General features: G+C 44.3%; 2 protein-coding genes across 4 annotated transcripts in view; both read left to right on the top strand.

Moving 5' to 3' along the window:
* LOC128895839 (HIV Tat-specific factor 1 homolog) overlaps nucleotides 1-8,902 on the top strand; it is a 52,164-nt gene extending 43,262 nt beyond the window's left edge. Inside the window, exons 5-7 of the mRNA XM_054158781.1 lie at nucleotides 4,129-4,315; nucleotides 7,879-8,015; nucleotides 8,425-8,902. Of these exons, the coding sequence (XP_054014756.1) occupies nucleotides 4,129-4,315; nucleotides 7,879-8,015; nucleotides 8,425-8,665 (565 nt within the window). The 3' untranslated portion in view covers nucleotides 8,666-8,902. The remainder of the gene's footprint in view (nucleotides 1-4,128; nucleotides 4,316-7,878; nucleotides 8,016-8,424) is intronic.
* Nucleotides 8,903-12,436: 3,534 nt separating this feature from the next.
* The window catches only part of LOC128896063 (protein vestigial), an 82,500-nt gene continuing 79,665 nt past the window's right edge, over nucleotides 12,437-15,271 (top strand). Inside the window, exon 1 of one of the 3 annotated variants that reach the window (XM_054159214.1) lies at nucleotides 12,437-13,773. In XM_054159214.1, the coding sequence (XP_054015189.1) occupies nucleotides 13,576-13,773 (198 nt within the window). In that variant the 5' untranslated portion in view covers nucleotides 12,437-13,575. The remainder of the gene's footprint in view (nucleotides 13,774-15,271) is intronic. The other 2 variants (XM_054159213.1, XM_054159216.1) reach the window with 2 other exon arrangements.

Below are 15,271 nucleotides of genomic sequence, written 5' to 3'. Positions count from 1 at the left end.
CGAGGTGCACGGGGAACAGGGTCCTTATCCGTCCACGGTGCCCGTAATCATCGGTTACTCGAATGTTTGCCGTCTTCATCGGCGTGCACAGGGCATCTGTCGTAGGACGAGAAGCGCACCGAGTTCGATGGCCTTCTTTCGCGAAAACCAGTTATTTGCGAACGAGCCGGGCCCTCCGCGACTCGTCTTTGCCGGAAGTCTTTCGCTCTAACGGTCCTCTCGCGTTCACGAATCGCCGATCTCTTTTCCTATCCGGACGATTTTCCCCTCCACGATTGAATCTCGATCGCAGCCGTCGATCCCACCGGCGATTCTCACGTTTTCGTCGTGCGGGCAATGGTTCTTCGTCGGCCCTGTTGCTCTCTCGAGGGTTTCCTGATTCCTCGGAATCGTGCGCTTGCAATTTCGTCAGCGAGGCGTGTTTCACGCGTCCAACGGTCGGTCTTGAGACGACCAGTTTCGGTTTGGTTTACGGGTACTATGGCCTGGCGCGTTGCGCTTATTTTCGAATACGGGTCGTCGGTTTGCATAGAGCAAATGAAATTCGTGGAAATGTTTTTGGTGACAGAGAAACGGCGTGTCTCTGTGATTTTATTCGCTTCGTTGTTTATTTGACGGCTCGAGGAAAATTACTTTGCCGCTACTTAATACGTTATAAAAATACCTACAAGTACACGAGTACCCCACGCTTCAACAAATAATAGTTTTACAATATATTCTTTTTATTTCATCACATTTCTCTCGCGATTACATTTCGTTTCATCCGAAGACGAGTGTAATAACATCGAACGTTTCAAGTTTACGAATGGTTGAGAAATAGAATTTCTTTCAAATAAACTATCTAACTAATGCATTGACGTTAATCCCGCGCAAACAACTTCTACTACCTGTGAATTATCATCGATTCCACGAGTTTGCAGGAACTTTGTAAACTTTATATTCATCTACAAATCCAACGCTGTTGGCAAACTAGCGGACGACTGATGTTTGTCTTTTATTGCCAGAGATAAGAGAGTTTTCTGTATACCCCACGTTTTACGACTCGCGTACCGAATTCGCAGCAGACGCGATTAATCGCGTCGCCAGAATTTTGGGCCAATGAATCATCAACGCCTGAGATTTCGGGGTGATCTCATTCGCAAATTAACGAGATAACGCATTCCGCGCGATCTTTTGCGCACGGTTTATTCTTGTAGCTAATGCATACACGTCGCGCATTTTTTCCTCCTTCCATTTTTACGATGTAATTTCTAGCTGGTACCAGGAAGGAAATTTTTCAGCGGAACAACAATGGTATGATTTGCACCGTGAGCTTATTCCAAAGCCTGATCGACGCGTTCGATGGTGTCATTGATGATCTACGCTGTAATTTAGTTCACGTCATTCGAGGTATTGTCGATAGGTACTTCATTCACAAGAATAGCGCGTATATTCGCTAAGAAAAGGGATGAGAGGCTCAGTTCTGTAATTGGATATTCAAGCAAAGTAAAGGGAAACGAGTTGCGTACGTATTGGCTTATTACTAACCGATTTACTTGAATAACTATTATTCAACGTAACAGTGATGTATTCTAATTGTCTCATGTTTTTGTTATTTTGTTCAAGAAATTTAAAATGGTACGCAGCGTAGAATATTTTCTATGCTTATAGAATAACAAGAACTAAACACATCCGAGCTATTTCGCGATTATCCGTTTCATTCAAGTCCCCCGCTGAACCGCGTCGCCCGTGTTAATTGATATTTGTCCACGGAATGAGCGATTCGCCTCGAACGCAAGCATCAATTACGAAGCCAGCGCCAGATTCAATCACGAAATCGGTCGCGCGCGAACGGGCCTCGCGCGTATTTTAATTCCAGTCGTCATTATAACCGCGCACGGTACGCGCGTATAAATTTCGCTGCTCGATAAATACAGGGGAAAAAGAAGATGGGAAAACGGCTGCCACATATGGTAACTTGTCAGCTCTGACGTCGTAAATCTAGCCGACGAGTGTCCTTCCAGTGACAAAGATTTACTGCGCGTATGCGGTGCACATTGCGCGACGTTCCGTACGTGTCCATTTATCAGTGTAATCTTATACGATGCAAAATTATCGTATTTAATAACCCGACCGCATGAACACGCTCGATAAACCTCGGAACGGTGACAGTTTATCGATTTATCTTGCGGATCTACCCAGGCCCTGTAACAGCCCTTCTTCATCCCGCTGCTTCGGCATCGATATCATTGTCGATTCCACACCCGGTTAATCATGCTAGAAATCACTGAATATTAATGATGTCTCGACACGAGAGGCGTTCTAATCGCGAACGATACCACGCCGTCTTAATTAATATTATCTGATCGATCTACGATTAGCTTAATCGACTGCGGGGGTTAAAGCCGTAATTGATTGTTCGAGCCGGTGCGGCCAACTTCGCGACCGCAGATAGCGCGCGTGAATTGTAATTTTCAATTACGCGCGATCCTTGTTTTATCGATCGCCGGGGCTAAACTTTTGTTATCTCCCTGATACAGATGCCGAAAACGCCTCGATTTCTAGATCATCTCATTTGGAATTAATTAGGAGGCTTGAACGAAAATGAATTTGTTTCTGCAAAACCTTGTGAAATTTGGAATTGGTCCAAATGACCGTGCTCTGTGAACCTAGCGTTGATTAAGGTTTGAGGAAAACGTCGTTTGTTTCCACAAAATTTCCTCTTGTCATAACCACATTTTTATTGCGGTCTCACTTGAATACACCGCGTAGCAGAGAATTATCTACCGAACCATCGCATTCCTGGCTAGATATTATAAGTTACGGCCTTAAAAAGTAACAGGAAAAGTATGAAATATGGAGGCCACGACAGAGGCTTTATTTTATAATGTGGCGTCGCTCCTTTGGGAAATCTTTACCGATATCGAGCACTCCCCCGCACGTGATCATACATGAAATGCGTATCTGCCTGTTATTCTTCGTTCGAAAGTATTTTTGGTGTTTTGGATATCGTAGACAGCAACTTACTTCACGAAACAGAGCCCAACGGAAAGTAAGTTGCTACTAAAGCGCGCCCTTTGTGGTCGCGTTGAACAGTTTCCAAATAGTAAACATAGGTTGTAGCAAGGGATAACGTAAACATCGTTTAACTGTTTTTGCTTTGCATCACACTAAGAGTAGAGCCATCGTCGTTTCCTGCCTATTTCATATATTTCTTACGTGTCTCTAAACAAAGTATTTTATGATCGTGTTTACGATATCCTTGTCTTATCTTTAACCACGGAATTTGGTGAGCATCCTGTACATTTACATTTTTTTAATATAATATAGAGAAATTAATTTTACGATTAAATAGACCTAGCGTTGCGTTTGAAATGCGACAGAAGCGAAGATCTATTTTCCTCGGTTGCGAAAAAAAGTTTGAACGCTCCAGTTGGAATACTGTGTGGAACAAATGTGTTAAGACTTCCCATAATGTCGTATCTCGTCGGGAGTCTACCACACACGATGCCGCAAAATGTTATGGCTCATTTAATCGGGCTGGTAAACTGAATCGTTGTAGCTCTGAGAGCATAAAGCGAGATCTATGCTCGCGATACAAGCCAAAAAAGAGATCGATCTATCGCCGTTTTACGCGTTCGCGATTTGTATTCTTTGGACTTATTACAGAAACAAAAGCTACGATATGAAATCAGAGATACCAGCGGGTAGTTGATCATTTAGTGTTTCATTGCATTTCTGTTTCCACGTGTTCAGTTCCATTTTATCCTTTCGTACCTTGTTGCGATCGTTGACGAGTATGTTCGCTGGAAAACAACAACCCACTTCATTATAATCTCTTGTTAGCGTTTTCGGCTTCACAAAAGGCCACATATACAACCTACTCCGAATTTCGACCCAGTTTGTCTTGTTGCTCCTATGCAAATGCATTTTATCCCTTTGAAAATTCATATCTCTACTTTAAATGCAAATTTCGTTTCATGTTATTTTCTACAATGTTCTGTTCCATTGTCCTACAGAGACGAATAATATTAATAAGTATTTAATCGTGGTAGAAACGAAGCGAATCGATTCGAAATTTTATCTTTGCCGCAATTATGCGTTCCCTGCGTGAAGTAGGTTATTTATGTCGTCCACTTTTTATTGCAGACTATTCGATTGGAGACCAGAACGTCCACTGGGCGAGCCTCAGAAGCACGAAAGGGTGGTAATTATAAAAAATCTTTTCTCGCCAGAGGACTTCGATAAGGAGGTCGCGTTATTACTGGAATATCAACAGGACATCAGGTCCGAATGCCTGAAATGCGGTGACGTTAGGAAAGTTGTCATTTACGACGTAAGTATCGCGTATCACGTATTTTAATTCATATATTCGAAGCTGACTTTAATTTAAATTTCCTCAAAATTTACCTGTCGCCAATTAAAAGGAAGGTTTATGTAACGAATTTAAATGGGGCGTTTCCACTTCGTATCCCCCCTTTATAACCTTTTTGTTTCGGTTTACTTAACAGCGTACTGCTTGACATTACCATAATTATAATGTATTCATACCCAAAAGAGTGCTCGGAGACCCGACATAATTTTTTATCGAGAAAGTTCTTGATTCTTTAAAAAGACTGACGGCGTCGTAACTTTGTAACCCAATGTGGAAGTAAATTTTCTGGTATAAATGTTGCACGTGGTCCACGCCAAGATCAAAGTTGATTAGGAATCGTGCATTTAATAGAAGCAGATGCTCGCAGTGTTAGCTATCCTTTATTCTCGTGGCCTCGATTAACAATTGGGAGTTAGCGATGTTAATTATGCAAGCAACGGAAGAAAAGGGGGTCCTCTATTGCGCGACCAATAAAAAAGTCGCAATCGTACTTAGAATCTATTAATCGTCCTAATGTGGCACCGTCAGCTAAACGTAACGAGCAGAGAGCATTAGGATCGGTCGTTATCTTCGTGTCGCGTGCTCCGTTTCGCATAGATTATTGCATCGTTGACGAGTTTTGACATGGTTATGAAAACTGCATGAATACGAATTCGCGTATGCAGAGCGAATTTATACGTGGAACAATCTCTTTCGTAGTTGCAAAATAAAAAAGTTGTATGGCTTTCGTGGTTGTACAAACGACACACGAAGTACGATACTACAAAGCTGAAGACATAGTTGTATTAGTATACGAAAAAAATGGAGTATTTCTACTAATTTTTTTCAATTTCAAACTAATTTTTCATCGTATAAAGGGATTTTTAAAAGGGGAATTTGAATTGAAACGTTACAAGAAAAATAAGGGTTAAAAATAAGATCGGCGTACTATTTAATGCTTATTAAATGGAGTATCATAAACGTCATTAAAGAGGCATTGTAAAAGCGGAGTCTGCTAAAGTTGCCCATCTAGGTCGATTATTATCACATTCTGTGTCTCATATGTCGCTGTTGACTCATCAGCGATCTTTGAATTCAGGCCCTTTAATATGGTAGCTATTAGGAACACAATCAAGCATAGTGGTGTCGAGTTAGGAAGTAGAGTATCGTACATGTTCGATACAATAGAATCGTCTTATCGCACATCTCATCGATGATGTAACAGCGGTTAGCCCACTTTTCACTCGCTTGATTGCATCGTAACGAATATCGAACGTCCTTTTGTGTCACTTGTTATTTAATATTATTTTTATCGTTTGCTCGATATACGAGGTGTTCGATTGAACACAGTCACTTCCATTAACGTAATGCAAAAGACACGTTTGATATACAATTCTTGTAAATCATTTTTTCTTTTTTTTATTAAAGTTGAGAAATATAATCAAAATGGAGTACTGCTAAATTTATGTGAATTTTATGCATCTGTGACACGTACCACGTATGGGTAGCATATGAAACACGTATGTAGAATATATCGTGTATATTACGTAATTGAATCAGTTAATGAATTTTATTTTGAGTAAGTACAGGTATTGCTGCATCTGTTTAGCTAATGTTTACGCCATAAGTACATATAACCCGCGGTCTTTTTATACTCGTCGTCTATTTTTCTTGCCTAAGGTTGCCAAGATTTATTACTTTTTTAATGCGACTGAAATGATGCATGGCTTTACCAAACACATTTCTTTCGTGTTAGCTCACTTCTATTATTCGTCTCGCTGGGCAGGGCCAGAAGTATGCCTCGTTTAACATTTCATAGTCATTTCTCTATCGACTCTGTTGATATTTTATTTGGTGCTCCCACGTAAAATGTAATTGTGACTCAGGAATACACTCGCAGTCGTAACTATCGATATTTAAATCATGGTATACTCTATCTGGTCCAGGAGACGGTAGTCTCCTGTAGGAACGAGACACGCTCCGAACGGCGATCACAAAGAAGTCGTAGGTTCTCGACGACCGCCGCAAATAAACTTTCGAAAGGGGATGACCTAACCCCATAAATTCGCCACGAGACACTCTCAGTCGGCGCGTTTCAACCGTGAATCCATTCAATGTCAAAGCGAATTCCATCGTCTACGATCCATCGGGGGATACCCGGTTGGTCGACGGTTGCACGCGAAAAACGCCATTCGAAAGATCAAAAGCGGCGCGCGACAGGAAATTTCCTGGCAGCCAATTTACCGTCAGCGCGGCACCCGCGCGCTTTCCCGACCGTTTTTCGAGGCCATGTGTAACACGGTAAAACGGACTCCAACGATGTAAAGATGATCAAAAGACCGTCGATGTTCCAAGGCTGAATTTACGAACGGGCTAACCGTTTCACGGGCCGCGCTGGTTTCGTGGTAATTCGGGGAATATCACTTCGCTGTAATTTCTTTAGTGTTTTTATTGCTGCCGGGTCCCCCTTGTTTCACAGCCATTTTTTACCCCGCCCTTTTTCGCTGTTTCGATCGGGCCAAGGATAAAGCGCGTATCACGATTCGGATTTTTGCTATACAGTCGATCGTAGAAATATTCAAACGCCTACAGCTGTTGATCGTGGTCTGTAGCTTAATCTCTTTCCTTCATCGAGTAATACAAATATTCGTCGCGTGCTTTATAGTTCTGTTCGCATCTTTATCGGCAGTGTCTTATCGATGCCGCGTACTTTTTTCAGAATTAAAAAATAATTTTGAAACGTTCGAAAATTACGTAAATTCTCACGGTCGCAGATTTATTTTCGCGCATAAAGATTGTAACAATGAACGAACGTTAAGACGATAAACGGATCGACGTGGCAAAAGAACGGAGGGCCTCGTGTCGCGCACCAGGTCAGACAGTAAAATTAATGTTCAAACCGAAGGCTCATAAATTGCGGTTTAAGTCGAGACGTGAAAAGTATTATGGGGAACTGTGGGCGACGTAAACAGCTTTAAGTCGTAAACGGGAAGACTTGGGTCTGACGCGGAACAAAGCACGCGTAATGGAAGCGAACAGACTGCGAGCATCCATCATGGGGCGTGATTACGCCAGCCATTGTTTAATTAATGCATGCGTCTTATCAGTTTCGTTTCAGGACCAATGCAAGAAAAGAGAAATCGTTGTTCGCTGAATGAACGATTGTACGACATTTTACAGTAATACTAAAGCAACCGCAGGGAATGAATACAAACTTTAGTTGAGACATCTCCACGTATCCATTTCCCAAATTATTTTTTAAGAAAATCATTAGTATCTGTAATGACATTAATTCCAAAAGTAGTCGCAACTATTGCAAGTATCGAGGTAATCGATAAGGAGACAAAACCATCTATGCTATCATCCCTAAAAATGCCCCTGATAAAAATTACATATTTTCTTTTTACTTTATATAATAGAGGATCGATTAATCTGTTAATTCAATATAAACACCTTAACAATCACCATATATTTCTTATAGATTGAAAACCCATCGTATCGGTCGATTCCAAAAACTCAGACGCGACTACCTTGAATGCTTGCAGAGACATCCTGAAGGTGTTGCACAGGTGACATTCCGAGAACCTGCAGAAGCTCAGGCCTGTATTCAGTTATTGAACGGTCGTTGGTTCAGTCAGAGGAAAATATCGGCTGAAATCTGGGATGGGAAGACTAAGTACAAGTAGGTTTACCGATCGCTTTCCTTTGTATCGACGCCTACACCAACGTAGTCGATACATTACTGACTATCGCTACAGCTTTGAATCGTGTGGTACATTCGGTGTCTGGTAGGGTCGCTCTCTGCATTTCCGACTCTGGTTTATCGACGGGATCTCTGGGGGAGAAAACGTATCAGCCATTGGAACTACCATCTTTCACACTAGAAAATTTCTAGTTCCTAACTCGCTTTGATTTCATTCTATGCGTCTATTAATAATTTTCATTTCTTCGATTATTTCTTATTTTCAGACGTCACGCAGTTTCTAGATACGATTCTCACGGTTCTCATGTTATCGTTTTCATCCTAGGGTATTCTATCGCTTATGACGCATTTTGTACAAAAATGCGGATCGTTTTCTTTTCTTGTTTAGGGTTTTAGAAACTGACGCAGAAATTGAGGCTCGGATCGCGAAGTGGGACAAGTATCTCGACGACGCGGACGAAGAAAAAAGGGCAAAATCTGGAAAAAGTGATCAAAAAAGCAATCAGAAATCAAAGGACGAGGAGAAGCCCGAGCCGAAGGAAGTTCCAGAGGTACCTGAAACGACGGAGGAAACGGAACAGTCGTCGAATTCCGAGGACTCGCAGGAAGCAGCTGGAAATAACGAATAAACTAGGAATTAAGTCCGTACCAGAGATTTTAAGAGCAAACGCTTTCGAGATGAAGTAACCAGGAGTAACATCGACGATCACGATTAGAAATATTTTTTCCAGATTACAAGTTGATTACTTGTGCTCTTCGTTGTTGATGGTCTATGATAAACATTATGGCATTAGTCGTAACACATGTCGTTGCTCGAATGAAATAAAGGAGAAAAAATACTCCCTGGAACCACTCGTTCTATAATTTCCCATCTTTTCTGATATTACAGGATCTTTTTAACGAGGAAATCTATTGTTTATTTACAAATAAAAATAAAGTTACCTCGTGTGTCTTCTCTTCCTTACAGGTACCTATGGATTAATATTTGGTACATCCTCATTTTATCCTCATTATTTTTCCATTAATTATTAATTATTTATTAGTTAAAGCCAATTCTGGACCTTACATAATTACTTGCAGATAAAATCTTCTATAACGAACGATCCCTAATATGTTCACGATTGTAAAAGTCCCTATTTTCAAAGAATTATAACTTTTAGCTGCATTGAAAATGTAATGGAATAATCGCAGCGTTCTCAGACAAACGCAACCGAGGAATTTCTCAGCGTTTGAAGGATTTTCATCGTAGATTCGAACCGGTCGGTTCCCATCGGTGACCGTTCTTCTGTCCTGCCGTTTCGCGGTTCGGTCACAGAAGAAGAGCCGGCGGAATCGCGTTTTTTGATAGATCGGCAACAGCCTCTCACGAACGGAGTCCCACGAACGATCCCGACACACGGATCGCTCGGAATGCCGAAATAGCAAATTAGAGAATTCCAGGAGATCTGTCGTCTCTCTTCCATTTCTTTCTTCCGCCGGCTCCTCGAGCTTTGTCCTCCTCCGCCGTGGCGTAACGCGGATCCGTTTCCACCGCTCCTGCGAACCATTCCGGCAATCTTAATCCCGTAATGATCTATTGTTCGCCACGATTCCACCAAATTTTCGCACCTCGGGACGTTTCGGTGCTCGTCTTTATTCGATCCGGAGGTGTATGAACACTCGACTCCCCAGGGGTTGCTTGAATCAAATATTTGGGACGTCCCCATTTTATCTTAATTTATTAGAATAGATCGATGAAATTCATCCGAATTATTTCATTATTTTTTCATTAATTATTTAGCAGTTAGAGTAAGAAAGATTTTGTTCGATGATTCCGTCGTATCGCTCGCGTCAAGTGTACTAATTTGAAAATTCAATCCTCCCTCGATGATTATAAATAAGTAAAAGCTCGATAATTATCGACATACCACGTTGTAATTGTAATTACAATGTAACATCGAAAGGATCGTCTAAGGACGTTTAATCTTCAAAGCGTCAGCCTTTCGCGCGAAGAAGGATGCCTTCCTGCGAAATGGATTGCTTATGAATCATGTTATATAGAAAAGTATGCAACTGGTATGCCACTCTTGATGAAAATTAATAGCCTCGAGTGTCCTTCGCGCGTATCGTTTATACGTCCAAGGAAATTGCACAGCAAGCATGCGATAACTACTTCAAAGATCCATATTTAACACAATGGCTGAATAAGTGCCATTCAAGATAATTCCTCGCGGCACAATTATGGAATTCATAGTAACTCGACGCGACAACAGCAATGCGACGGATATTCGCCAATAAAAACTGTACTAGCTTTTTCCGTTGGCGAATTACATATTTTTCGCGGTATCGGTTGAAAAGAATTGTGTCGATATCGTATCGATTAAAAGTAAGCGCATTGTTTTAATTCTGTGGAAATAGTGTAGTCGTTAGTTTCTTGTTCCTTGACAAATCTTGGTTTCTTTTCACATAGGTAAGTGTACTTTATGTTTTTACGTATTATTACGATAAAATTATACTTCACGTATATCACGTACTCTTCGCGCTTTTAATTCGAATATCAGAGCAATAATCAGTACGGACTTTCGACGAAGAACTGCGTAGATGCAGTAACAAAACGGATCTCAAGACCTCCCTCCAAGAGCCTCTAATCCGATTCACTCATGGCGAATGTACTCCACGGATAGCGAAGACAAGTTCGATCAATCGATTAAAAAAGAAAAGAAGATCCTTCGAGACTCGGAATAATTCAGACTCGTCAGCAGTGGAAGTCGGGACTGGGTCAAACGCCTAGCTACCGCTCAACGAGGGTGTAGGACAGCTCGAGAACTACACGAGCAAACAGCGTCGGGGACACTTGACCCTGTCGAATCGGTGTCGTAGACGGCGCCTAATCTCCCGTGTAACGCGGGCAGGTCCATGAAGGACGTCCCGTGGCGTCGGCGCAAATCCAATAACCCTCGACAAGTGTGACGCGAAGCGCGGGCTTTTTTTCCGATCGTCGTCCACCCCTACCGGGGGGTGTTCGTCGCGAACGATTCTCCTGCAGACGATCCGATCGACCCATCTCGATCAAACGTTTCTCCTCCACGGGCGTAACAGTCATCCTGCACGTGGCCACTCGAACAATGCGGGAGGTTAGCCTGCACCCCGCTGCTAATAGTCGAGCATTAAATTTGTCAGTGATATTGGCAAACGGGGTCGTCTCCCCATCGAGCTCGGGTTGAATGGGACGAGACGTCTGAAATATGCTTCCTCGCGCTTCACCCCACGAGGGAAACGTGCCGGATGGATAGCAGACAATGACACGGTCAGAGGAGGGAGCTGGGAGAAGACAGGGAAGTGGACGGTGGATCTTCGACACGGGACGCCACGATTTTCCAAGTTATCCCTTTGAAAAGTCCTTCAAGCGGAGCGAGTTTGTCGATTGTAGGTGAGCGATCAGGGTTGGCTGGGAGCCTCGACTTCCAGGGGTGGGATTATCAATAATTCTTTTGTTCGATTACGTTTTGTTTGGCGAAAGCGTTTTGATATTAGCGAATGAATTTTTCATTATTTTGTACATAAATACGCTTGTGCATATGTATAACTACCACCTTGATACCATTATACTACTCAAAGGGTTAAAGGTACGGACGCCATTTCCGCGACCGATATCGTCCCAGGCCTATCGACCGTTCGACCTCCCACCTCCATCTTCCATCAACGATCTTCGATCCCGTTCCGGGACGGCTCGAATCACTCACACTGCTCGATCATTCGTGGAAGAGGTCGGCACGAACCAGATTTCCCTGTCCGACGCGGGAAGAAGCGACTGTCGTCTCTCCTTCTAGGCTCTCTCCAGGCGCAGCAAATTAAGCTTCCCAAAACACCGCGAAACTGTTAATTAAGACTCATTATGCGCGCGGGCTGACTCCGGCGGACCGGGGTTTGGGGTTGGAAGCGGCGAAAGGGTGGCGAACCGAGCTACCTACGGTGTCAGGTAGTGTGAGAGAGTGAGAGAACGTAGAGAAGAAGAAGAAGACGAAGAAGAAGCCGTAGGAGATGGGAACGCGGTAGCTGGTCGAGCAGGAGCCACGGTAGGGAGACCTGGCTTTGGGACGAGCAAGAGGACGGAGGCGGAGGAGGAGGAGGAGGATGAGGAGGTGGCGTTGGAGGAAGGGGGATGGTTTAACCCGAGTAGAAACTTCTTAATACCGCGAGCGGCAGTCGGGTTCATTGTGGGATCAATACAGAGACGACTGGGCGTAGGAGTGGCAACCGTCGTCTCATTGGACGTGGTGTTCCCGCTCGGTGATTGGCTAGCAGTGGAACTGCCAGGAGGCGGTTCCTTTCTCGCTAGCCCCTCTGTCGGGGTTAACGAAAGGGGGAGGCTAGTCCCTGACCCTCGATGGGAAGGAGTGAACACGCGGCAAGCGAAAAAGACGGAGAGCCGCGGAGCGACCAGTTGGAAAAAGACGGCGGACCGGTCTGCGGCGAGGGTGACACGACGCCGGGGGGTTCAGTCTGTGTTCGCCCATCAGAGACACATCACCAGCCACGATACGGTCCGGTTGCGTCTCTCGCCGCGAGGGTAGCCTCCCCGCAAACCAGGTGTACCACGGTGATTCGAATCAGCTCCTGGACGCATCGAGCCCTTGAACTTGACAGTCTCCTCCCCGAGCGTCGGGGATCCGATCGGTAGTCCGACCGTCGAGGATCCGCATGGGAATAGCGGACAACCAAGATTTCCCGGTGGTTTCGAGCTTCTTTGAATCAGTGGAACAGTGACGCACTTTGTACCCTGGTCCCAGAGTTGGGGCCAGTTACATGGAGTTTTGTGATCTGCCGAATTGTGAAAATCGTTATTTGAGAAAGTTCGAACCGTGTTGCAAGACAGTTCCCAAGGAATTGCGCGAAGACACTGCTCCGATCGAGGCAAAGCAGGTGTAACATCGAAGAGACCTAGAAACGTTCCTTCTTCCTGGAAGATCATTGGAAGAACTTGTTACGAGATACTTTATTCTCATCTTTAAATCGGAGCGTGTATCGCGAAGATTCTCGATATTTTCATCAAACATCGACGTTGCTCCGTAATCAGTGTGAAACGTGTGAATCTCGCGATCGGAAGGTGACCTGGTAAAGTGTACTTCGGAATCGAAGCTAAGAAGTCGCGGTCATTCGGTTTTCCGAGAAACGGGGGTTCGGTAAACATTTCCTGGAAAAGCCATCTGGCGAGCGCGCAGTACCGTCGAGTATGCGACAAAAAGTGGCCTAACGTTGTTATCGAAGGCACGACGCGGGTCAAACGCGCGGCACGGGTCTGTTGTTAGTTGACGAACCGTTCGCGGTGACGATGCGCGGCTCGACCTGACGCAGCGTTTTCGAAGTCGGTGCACACGAACGTTCCGGTGAATCGAGCGATCGTTCGACCGCCTATCGACGGAATCGGTGATCCGAGGAGAGACGAGAGAGGAGGCGAGTGGACAGAGTGGAAAGGAAAAATAGTGTACGAACGGGTGGTGCGACGTTCGGGTACGCAAGTCGGCAGGCCGGCTCTGGGGTGCCGGGCCCGGGCGGGGTGATGAGCTGCTCCGAGGTGATGTATCAATATTATCCTTACCTCTATCAGAGGCCACCGCCGCCGCCGCATCCGACTCACCCTCATGCGGCCTCTCACACCCATCCCCACGCAAATCCGCATGCGGCTCACCACAGCCCGGCGAGGCCCGCGCCTTTTCAATCCTTCTCAGCGGCCACGGCGACGCATCAATACGATAGGGTGAGTGTTACTATTATTTCTCTTCCCTCGACGAGATTGTCTCTTAACGCGTCCGGGAGGAATACTATGAAACTCCGCGGGAACAAGGGTACCGAGTTTAGGAGAGTACCGAGAGTCACGTGTATCTTGGGAGAGACGTGAGTGTTTGTTTAGCGATAGAAGAATGGAGAGTACCGAGTAACTTGGGTGAGATACGAGATTATCGTGGAAGATTGTTACATGGAGTGATATGGGAGTATCTGTTGCACGAGTAGTTTAAAGCTGGGGGGTGCTACAAGGATATGATGGAAGTAGCTTAATTTTAGGGTGACGTGAAAGCTTAGGTGACTATTTACTAAAGTAAATTGCAGTTTGAACTTGTATAATCGTGCTCCGTAATAGAATCCTGAAACGAGTCTTCTCGGTGGTCGAATGCTTGAGAATCACTGGCGACTGAGCAGTCCTATGGCGATAAGAATCTTTGGGAATCTACCCTGAACCGACCATTTCTTACTTAATTCCCTAACCGTCCGATCGGTGGTACGGGCGACGTGTTTATAAACGTTCCTCGAGTATAAAGTAGGGCCAACAGCAGCTTTTTAGGATTACGTGGCTGAATTGAAAAGTTTCGATCAGCTTGGAATTATACTAAGCGTTACTTGTACGAAACGTGGACAGAATTTTGAGGGGTGTGGGGCTGGGAAGATTTAGAAACGCAAGGAAAGATATAAGAGATGTTTTTAGTGGAAACATTCCGGTATAGCGAACACTCTTCGATGTAGGATTCAATAGAACATCGAGATAACGTTTGATTTGTTTGTGTACAACTTGTAACTGCATTTGTTTTTCAATCAAATTGCGCGAACTTTGCGATCAGTGAAGATCAGTGGCAAAGAAACGTTGCGACGGTATTCCTCCCGGATGCGTAACAGGCACTCGCTATTGCGACAGATACGAGTCGTACATTCTCTCCAAAATATCTTTAAGTATATTATTTAATAATGTGTTCAATACTCGTACTGAATTAACCAGCAACTATGTGACAAGTACATAAGTTCTCGAAGCGTAAATACTACTCTAAAATCCTCTCTAGGATAACCCTTTGAAGCTGAACTATTTAGCTATTCGTTTACTACTTCTAAACAAAAGAGTATCGATAATCTTACACCACGAGTCTCTTCATTCGAACTCGATGAAATTTTTGTTTTGGGGTACCAAATGACCCCCAAAAACCAAACGTGGCATCGTCGTTGGCTCGCGATGCTGCCACGACAAAAGAATCGTTCCCTGTGTAATCGTTAGGATGATCTCGGGGGAGCCATTGTCTTCCACGATGGAAGTTCTACGAGCGAAAAAACTCGATCGGGCAGTCGAAACAGTCGCCATTTGGGGGAAGGGGGGCAGGAACGATTACGCGAACGACACGTTCGGCACCGGTTCAAAGTGGTTGGACGACGAGAGCGGACATCTACGATCGTCGAAAATTTAGACGTCAGCGGCTCGTCAGGACCGCGTTCTC

This window comes from Hylaeus anthracinus, unplaced genomic scaffold (genome assembly GCF_026225885.1).
Source record: "Hylaeus anthracinus isolate JK02 unplaced genomic scaffold, UHH_iyHylAnth1.0_haploid 5, whole genome shotgun sequence".
Lineage (NCBI taxonomy): Eukaryota > Metazoa > Arthropoda > Insecta > Hymenoptera > Colletidae > Hylaeus > Hylaeus anthracinus.
Note: the sequence above shows the minus strand (reverse complement) of the source record. Positions and strands in the feature narration are given on the sequence as shown.